The sequence below is a fragment of the Bidens hawaiensis genome, unplaced genomic scaffold, assembly GCF_021521415.1.
Source record: "Bidens hawaiensis isolate Kalapana, Puna unplaced genomic scaffold, B.hawaiensis_p1.1 tig00016126_1, whole genome shotgun sequence".
Lineage (NCBI taxonomy): Eukaryota > Viridiplantae > Streptophyta > Magnoliopsida > Asterales > Asteraceae > Bidens > Bidens hawaiensis.
This window is the reverse complement of record NW_027492469.1, coordinates 219,784-229,038: the sequence shown is the minus strand read 5'-3', so window position 1 is coordinate 229,038 and position 9,255 is coordinate 219,784. Positions and strand designations below refer to the sequence as shown.

The following is a 9,255-nucleotide window of genomic DNA, read 5'->3' as shown; positions in this document are numbered from 1 at the left end:
CACTTAAGCTCTTTTGTCTTCATAATTTTTGGTTATTATTTTCTTCCTTAGAAAAACAATTTATTTTTTTAAAACTTTTGGTTTAATATAGTACGCATAATTTATGTAATATGTAAATACTTTTTCTTGAAACTAGTTATGAGATCGTCTGTTTTTTAATCTCATTCAACTGGCTGGTAAACTGACAAGACCACCATAAGTCCATAACATATCCGACTATAAAAAGTATTGATAAATATAAAACTAAAGAGCTATAAACTCGAAACGATCCTTTCAACATCCAAATATCATGACATCAACACGAACAATACTTAATACATTTTTATGTATTATTATTAAATTAATCACAAAATAATGACTTAAAAAAGCTCTAAACTTCGTTGACCTACCAAGGTTAATTTTTAAACAAATCCCTTGAAAGTCATGAGCTCATTACCCAATCACTACAAAATCAAATATACATTATTTATCATTTATTATTTCCCAAATTCAGAAATTAGATTTTTATTCAATTTAATGCTATATAACCTACCATAATTAACAACAAATTCAACACCAGTCCAGATGTGATTCATTTCTCACTTCATCGATTCAATTTGCTCAGCTTCAATCGCACATATTCAAGGGCTTGTTTTGTTTTGTTTTGTTTGTCTCGATTATTGTAAGCCCAGGATCAGATTTCAAGACTGCCGGTCTGTCATTTTTCTTGATCTAAGATAAACCCTGGTCCCAAATCTTGTATTATTTGATTTATGTGTTTGTTAATCGTATGAATTGTGGGTTTGATGGCTCAATTGTCTGAACCTCAACGTTCTCCTAATGTTCAGCAAAGGGGTTTTCGTCTTCAAGCTCCACTGGTGAGTTGTTGCTTACAGTTTTTGTGTTTTGATGGGTACCCAGATGAAATTGTTGCAAATTATTGGCATTATGCTTGATTTATGATGTGGGTTTTTGTTAATTTCAACTCAATTTTGTGGGTTTTTGAAATTGGTGAAATTGGGGATAAATTGTATGTTGAGCCCTAGTGTGGTTTTCTTTATAATGTTAGTTTTGTATGATGTTATTATTCATGAATTTAATTCACCATATCTGTAATAAGTCAACCCTGCAGAAACAGTGGGATTTATTGATGAATTTTGGGATATTTATGATGAATTTTACTTATTTATGATGAATTTATGAAATGATCTATTTGTCTGGTATCATATTTTGTGTATGCTAACATGGATAAATAAATGATTCAGGTGGAGTCGGTTTCGTGCTACTGCAGAGTCGACGCGGGTTTAAAAACAGTAGCCGGAGCGCGTAAATTTGTTCCCGGGTCAAAGCTATGTATCCAGCCCGATATCAACCCGCGTGCACACAGGTCCAAGAGCGGGCGCAGAGAACGGAGCAGGGTCCAACCGCCTCTTCTATCTGGGCTCCCGGACGACCTAGCCATTGCATGTCTGATCCGGGTCCCACGGGCCGAGCACAACAAGCTTCGGTTAGTCTGCAAGCGATGGTTCCGGCTTCTCTCGGGTAATTACTTTTATTCCCTTAGAAAGAGTCTCGGGATGGCGGAAGAATGGGTTTATGTTTTTAAACGAGACCGTGATGGACGGATTTCATGGCATGCGTTTGACCCAGTTTACCAACTTTGGCAACCGCTGCCACCTGTCCCGGTGGAATATGGTTATGCAGTCGGGTTTGGGTGTGCGGTTTTAAGCGGGTGTCATTTGTATCTGTTCGGAGGTAAAGACCCGCTTAAGGGTTCGATGAGACGCGTTATTTTCTACAGTGCAAGAACTAATAAATGGCACCGAGCACCCGATATGCTTCGAAAACGACACTTTTTTGGCGCATGTGTGATTAACAATTGTCTTTATGTGGCGGGTGGTGAATGTGAGGGGATTCACCGGACCCTAGGGTCTGCGGAAGTTTACGACCCGAATAAGCACAGATGGAACTTTATATCAGATATGAGCACGGCTATGGTGCCGTTTATCGGGGTGGTTCATAACGGGAAGTGGTTCTTGAAAGGGATCGGGGCCCACCGGGAGGTTCTTAGTGAGGCGTTTAGCCCGGAAACGAACACTTGGGGGTCGATAACGAACGGGATGATTAGTGGTTGGAGGAACCCAAGCATCTCTATGAACGGGCAGCTTTATGCTCTGGATTGTCGGGATGGGTGCAAGATTAGGGTTTATGAGGAAGAATCGGGTTCTTGGAAAAGGTTTATTGATAGTAAGGTTCATTTGGGGAGCTCGCGTGCGTTGGAGGCTGCAGCTCTCGTTTCGTTAAACGGGAGGTTGTGCATTATTAGGAACAATCTGAGTATAAGTTTGGTTGATATATCGAGCCCGAATAAAGAAGTGGCTAGTAACCCGCAGATTTGGGAGAATATTGCTGGAAAGGGTCAGATTAAAACATTGTTTACAAATTTATGGTCGAGTTTGTCGGGCCGGAACAGTCTCAAGAGTCACATTGTGCACTGTCAAGTGCTTCAAGCATGATGAGATGTTGGTTGTTGAAGAACCCGTTTTCGGTACTTGGTGTGGAGATTGATTCAAATAAGAACACAGGATCAAGAAACTTAAGACGAGGGCATGATGGTAATTGGTAAGCTCAGAGGTGAGGTAGGTTTTGTACAAAAATTTTAATGTAAGAACTCAATGGTCAGAAAGCATGAATCTTTAAACTCTTTTTGTGGCTGTTATGCCCTCTTTTGAGTTCTTTGTGGCTTGCATAATTTTATTCTGTTTTCGGTACTGATTTTGGTTCTCTTGATTGGTTTATGTAGATTAAAACAACCATAAAAACGAGTAAACTAAAAAAAATAACCAGAATCCGACAGAAAAACCGAAAATGTTGGAATGGGTATGAAGTTGGTTTTAAATGTTTTTACTAGTTTATGACGGGTATGATATTAAATGATATCTTCTCAATCCATTGGCCCGAATTAAAATCAAATATTATTATATATATTAAAAAAGATTTTCTCCTCCTTACAACGTTACTATTCAATCCCCTGTTATTTTAGTGTTACAACTTACAACTAAAAACATTGTGTTACAAATGAAAGATTGACATCAACTCTCTTTGTAGGTGCCCGCGCGATGCGGCGAGGTATGCATGCAAACATGACATAAAACGTGTAACCGGTGTTCTCGTGTCAGTACGTGCGTAACTTCACAACGGTACACGCATAACCTGATGATAATATGCTCGTGATGCGGCATTGAAAGCTTAACCGGAGTTAGTAAGCATGTCACACAACGATTGTATGCGCGCAATCAGGTGTCGGTGCACACGTGACGCTACATTGAGCGCGTCTTGACCCGCAACCCGTTCTGCCTAACATTGTTCTAACCCGAAATCCGTACTGACTTGGCCCCTTTCGACCCAAACCAAATTAATCTTGTTTGTATCGACCTATTCCAATCTTAACCTTTTAGACCCATGACCTGAACGAACTTGCTCGACCCGTTTGTCGGCCCTTGATGGTAATCACGTAACACATTAAGTTTTTAAAATGAAAAAATATAGCAATACCATACTCAAATTAAAGAGAATAAAATACTCATTTTTATGGTATAATGTATTTTTAAAACTATTAACGGGTGAAAAAGCTATAAACATCGTAAAGATAGTTGGTTTAAAATAAGATGTATATATGTAACTATTCTATAAATTAACAAAATGTTATTAAAGTTAAAGGAACAAACTTGAAATTATGTTTTAATAAATTAAAATCATCCTTTTATGATTTTGCTAAAAGATAAAATTGTTAAAAGACAAAATTGCCTCTAAAATATCTTAATTTTATGCATTATGGTATGTACTTAAGCAACAAGTTTGGTACATCCTAAAAATTAAGAAGTCGTTCACTCATGCTTTATATATAATATAGATATAGATATTGTATTTTATATTTTTATTTAAATTACTTATGTGTTATTTTATTATTTGTTATTTATATTTATGTATGTTTATCTTTTAAAAATACATAGAGATCCATTATCAAATGGTTTTTATTTCCTTACATGTATTATTTGTCGGTTAAACGATTTTTATAAACTTCCCTTTAGTATTTGTTACAATTGGTCATTACAATGACCGCAACTTTTTTATATTTAGAACTATCCCATCGTCACATGTTTTATATCCATGTTTCAACATTTGATACTACGTAATTAAAATATGTTTTTTTTTTGCTTACTAATTCATTTTTACAAATCTTTGCTGGTACCACCAATATTAGCCGAATTTGTGTCGGTTCGCATCTGGTGCCAGTTTTTGTTGTTCTACATGTGAAAATTTGTTGTATTTGACATTGACGGGTTTATTTCTTTTGTTTGCATATGATGTAATAACACAATACAGGCTGATTTCGCATCGACTCTCAACACGTTCGTGGTTTAACGTTTTTATGTATGTCTTTTCGTTTGGTTTAATGATCCTGTCGGCTGTCGGTAATCACAGGTCCTAAATCCTAGTTTTATATAATCTCAATCTCAAGATATAATAAACAATAAGAAGTTGCTAAAAACTTGAAACTATTGTATAAAATTGATAATATCGTATTTGAGCAATTAGAACAATTAAAATATTTCAAGTCGGTTTTTTAGATGAGTTTAATGTCAAGTTTCAGGTAATAAGCATTCTAGGATGTAACTTTTAACTTCATAAAACCACAAAAGGGTGTACCAGCGACGGCTCATGTTCCGGCTATGGAAAATGAGGTGGTAATTCCCGTCCCATATTCATTTTAACTTGGGTTTCCTTATTTTCTTTTTTATAAAAATAAAATGATCTTCATAGATAATTAGTAACACACAACAGTTAACACATTCAGGAGCTGCTACTACATAGATACCATAGTGGAAATTTGATACAGACACAATATTATACACTTCTTAGTACAGATTACTAGATTCCAAAAGTTTTTACACCTGAACAGAGGCTCAACAGGGATCAAATAACCAGTGGCTTCTGACCTTCAAACACAGGATACATATATAGAAAGCTTATTATCCGTCTACAGCATGACTCCATGGTCCTGCATCTACTCGGTGATCAGCATTTCAACCTCGTCAAAAGTCACCGGAATCTATAAACCAACAAAATAAACACAGACCCTCAAGCACAATTAATAAACAAAACTAGGAATAAATAATTGTCAAGTGACAAAAGAAATAAACGAGAAATGTGGATGCTTTTGACTCAAAATTTGGCAATCTGTAATATTTGGTTTGTGTTAGATTTTGAACTTTGAAGAACACAAACCTAACCCTTTATATACATGTACACATACATATCTGTATAAATACACAAATACATGGTTAAATGTGTATGTATATATATATTATTGCTTTAAAAACAAATTAAAATGTATTACTGTATTAGCATATGATAAAGAGCTGACAGTAAAATGGCGTTTTGTTAAGAAGCATCCAATTAGGGCAGCTTTTCATTAGAGCACACAACTACCCAATCAAATTATTCAACAAAACCAAATTCATATTTTCAATCAGCATACCTAAAAATGTTACCTTTCTTGTTTTTCTTCATAAATTCATACGATTTTTGGTACATTTTGTATCTTTTGGTTTCCGTATTATGGTTTCTTGATCAACCAATTGATATTAGAAAAACGACAAAGCTATGCAGTCAATCTCGGTGGTATCTAGGTTATCGGTCCTCATGTGAAAGTGTGAAACATCGGTCAAAATATCAGTACCGATAATATCGGCGATATTGACCGGTATTTCACCAACATTCCCGATATCAGTGTTTTAAGTCTTCATTTTCAACTTTTAGTGTTTAATGTTGTTGTTTCGAGTCTTAATCAGTTCCTACTTGCTACAATTGTTAGTGTTGCAAATGGTTAATTTGTTAATAGGAGAAGAATATACTGAATTGTTAGTGTTAAAGTGCCATATATATAAATTCTGCATGATATTAAAATTACCGATATCTCACCGCGATAACCGATATCTCAAATATCGGCCCTCGGCCGATATCCGATATTTTTCCGCATTGACTGCTTAGGGACAAAGCAATACCAACACAAGTACCGTACCGAAATACCAGAAGCAAACCAACATATTCAATATGATATTATATTTCGTACATAGTTTTGTTCAATTCAGTTTCGCTATTTTCGTTATTTTTGGTACCGGTACATTACCGATCTCATCCACCAAACAAACACGGATTCTAAATCCTACAAGCTATCTAATAATCAAAATCAATCTTGCAAATAAAACAATTAACCTTAAAACTAAATATAATCTTTACAAACAATATACCTGCGAAATACGTTTCAACGATTGACCACACGCCGAAAGGGCGTTATCCGTACACGAATGAATCGTCTCAAACTGATCGATATCCAACTTCTTATTAATAATCCCAACAGTGAAGTAGATATTATCAGAGCTGGGCAAGTCAACTCTAATTTCATCAACACTAAACCAAAAGAAGAACCTCTTGACTTGGATCCCATCCAGATCCGTAATCGACCCGTAGCTCAGCTTCCCAGTGATCTTGGTATCATAATATACAAGGTAATCGAACTGGATGTAGCACGGCTGGTCCAGTTCGACCACGAAGCTTCCGTCAGAAGAGAGAGTGTAGGATTTGACGGAGTCCGGTAACAGGCCGGTGGGAAGGCCGTACTCTTCGAGGATCTGGTAGACGGTGGGTTGGTCGTCGGAGAGTGAGGTGATTGAGGAGGTGAGTGTGATGAGGGTTGAGAGTAGTAGTAGGGTTTTGGCCGCCATTGTTGTGGATGATGATGATGAGGTAGGTGATGAAAGAGATGACTATTGGTGGTGGATTTAATGGTAGGTGTGTTTTGTTAGGTGAATTCGATGATGCCCCCGAGTTTGACCAATGTGACGATTTTTAAAACGTGTTCGGTTTGTGATGGGCTCGGCTCGTAAGTTGTTTTTTTTATGTTCGGGTCTGGTTCATTTATTATGTGTTAATATTGTCTTATCTTATTTTATCTTATCTTACTCTAATAATGAATAAACACTGATTCAACCATCGGTCTAATAACTTATCCATGAGGTTGATGTTTAGTCTTTCACACGATGGGCTACACGTAATATGAGTGTAAGTCCCTGTAAAACAGAACATCGTGAACTCGTTGCGAGAAGGGATGAAGAGGGGTGAGGTCTTCTCGTAACTACCCTTTGGCGTGAGAATCAGTATTGATAGGTGATAAATTATAATCACGATCCACTAGTGAGTGTTCTCGCTCTAAGAGTTCGATCCTTTTATCGTGGAGGTGTGAGTTGTATTTATAGCCGGATAGGAGGATAGCAGGTATGGGTCGCTCGCGGTGTCAGGAATTCCACCAATCATGGATCTCCATGGATCACCCACGTGTGCTTGGCAGACTGGTGGGTAAAGCAGTTGACTGATGGTGACATCTGTACCATGTCGTACTATTATCCATGTATTGTCATTTTCTTATTGGCTAGACGTCATTTTCATGAAGATATTTCCTTTTTGTACCATGCTTATGAATGCTACATTTCCTGAGGTGTCAGGGAATGTTTGGCGCTTAACTGGTTTCACCTTGGCGCCTATGGTAGTGCTTTGGCGCTTGGGTGGGTTTAGTACCCTACCTCTTCAACTAATAAAGTAAAATAACGAGGTTTAGATGTTAAAGCTCGCATTCAATATTAGCCTAATTTTCCATCCTGAACTTCCAATATTTCTTTTCATTCATCCTAGCTATCCATTAGTCAAAACCATTTTGACAATTTGGTTATAAAATAAACAATTTTCTCTTCTAATATTTTGATCTTTCATCTTATTTATCATGACTATCCATGGGTCACTGGTCAACATCATTTTGACAATTAGGCCAGGAAATTAAAAAAATAGTTAAGAAAAATATTTTTTTTTAGAAGTTAAACGAGTAAAAAATAGTCAAGAATGATTTTTTTATGGTTGGTTTGTTCCTTCGATGTCCATTTTTTTCCTGTGGACACGATATATTGCATTATCCAAGGTAACTAGCAAGCATGGTATAAAATTGTTAATATTGGTTGACGATGAAAATACTTACAATAAAGGTTTGGTGATAATAGAAATTATGGTTTCTTTAGAAAGAATAAGAAGTAATCTAGTTCAATGATTTTGACTTGATGGTTGAGAGATTAGTTTACGGGCGAAATCAAGTGTTAAAAAAGGGGAAGACATAATAGAGATAACACATTTGTTAAATTTTTTTCTCCCACATGCAAGAGTGCAAGACACATGCAATCCCCTATCATTTTAAAACATTCATAATTTTTTTATATGAATTAAAAAAAATCACCATAATAACGAGTGTTTTTTCATTGTGTTTTTCCAAGTGTTCTCCACTGTGCTTTCTCCGACGACTATTTTCTGGCGAAATTTTCCGACAAAAATTCCCAATGACTTTTCCGACCAAAAATTCCGACGACATTTTTGGCGAAAAATCCCAACGAATTTTCCCGCGAGATGTTGGTGGTCGGTGACGGTTGTGGTGGCGGTGGGCGGTGGAGTGGTGGTGGTTATATGAGTTGAGTGAAGATGCAGTGGGTTTTTGAGATTAAATTATGTGCGTTTTTTATATTTGAACCCAAAATGTCGTTTAGACCAAAATGTCTAAAATGTCTCTTCTTAGCTTTCTTAGAAAAATCAAAATTTTTATTTGAACCCAACCCTTATGATATTACAACAAATCTATATATCTATATATACTATTAAAGAAATTCATTTTGGCTCATTCTTATTAGTTGAATTTACTATATTCCAAAAATAATAAGCCCTCATCAAATTTGTTACTAATAAAATAATTAAAAATTAAAATCATAATAATCATTTAATCTGTATAATAAATACTATTAAAAACATTCTTTTTGACTCATTCCTATTGGTTGATTTTACTATATTTCAAAAATAATAAGCATCATAAAATTTGCTACTAATAAAATAATTCAAAATTAAAATCATAATAATCATTTAATTAGATGCGTTTTCTCCTAGACAACCAATTATGGACACGCATACATTTTACAACTCTAATTTTCATTTCTTTCTCTCCAACTCACTGTATGCGAATCACACAATTTTCAAATTATCTTATTTGAATATGTATCTTTCCCTCAATATAACATGCTTCGTGTCTACAATGCTATCAAGTTCTTGGTGTTTTTGAAGAGTTTATAATCGACAAATTGGAATCACTGGTTGGACTAATATAAGCAGAAGTTATTGTTTCTTATC

At 35.6% G+C, this 9,255-nt stretch overlaps 2 protein-coding genes across 2 annotated transcripts; one reads left to right on the top strand and one right to left on the bottom strand.

Annotated features, from left to right (window-relative positions):
- The first annotated feature begins 655 nt into the window (after nucleotides 1–655).
- Nucleotides 656–2,655, top strand: LOC143550685 (F-box/kelch-repeat protein At1g55270-like). Its single transcript, XM_077041295.1, has 2 exons — nucleotides 656–857; nucleotides 1,245–2,655. The coding sequence occupies exons 1-2, from the start codon at nucleotides 786–788 to the stop codon at nucleotides 2,493–2,495; spliced, it is 1,323 nt and encodes a 440-aa protein (XP_076897410.1). The 5' UTR covers nucleotides 656–785; the 3' UTR covers nucleotides 2,496–2,655.
- A 2,392-nt stretch (nucleotides 2,656–5,047) lies between these two features.
- On the bottom strand, nucleotides 5,048–6,822 carry LOC143550701 (uncharacterized protein At5g01610-like). Its single transcript, XM_077041308.1, has 2 exons — nucleotides 6,294–6,822; nucleotides 5,048–5,092 (listed from the first exon to the last, which is right to left on the bottom strand). Exons 1-2 carry the CDS (start codon nucleotides 6,765–6,767, stop codon nucleotides 5,048–5,050), a joined length of 519 nt encoding a protein of 172 aa, XP_076897423.1. The 5' UTR covers nucleotides 6,768–6,822.
- Nucleotides 6,823–9,255: the final 2,433 nt, after the last annotated feature.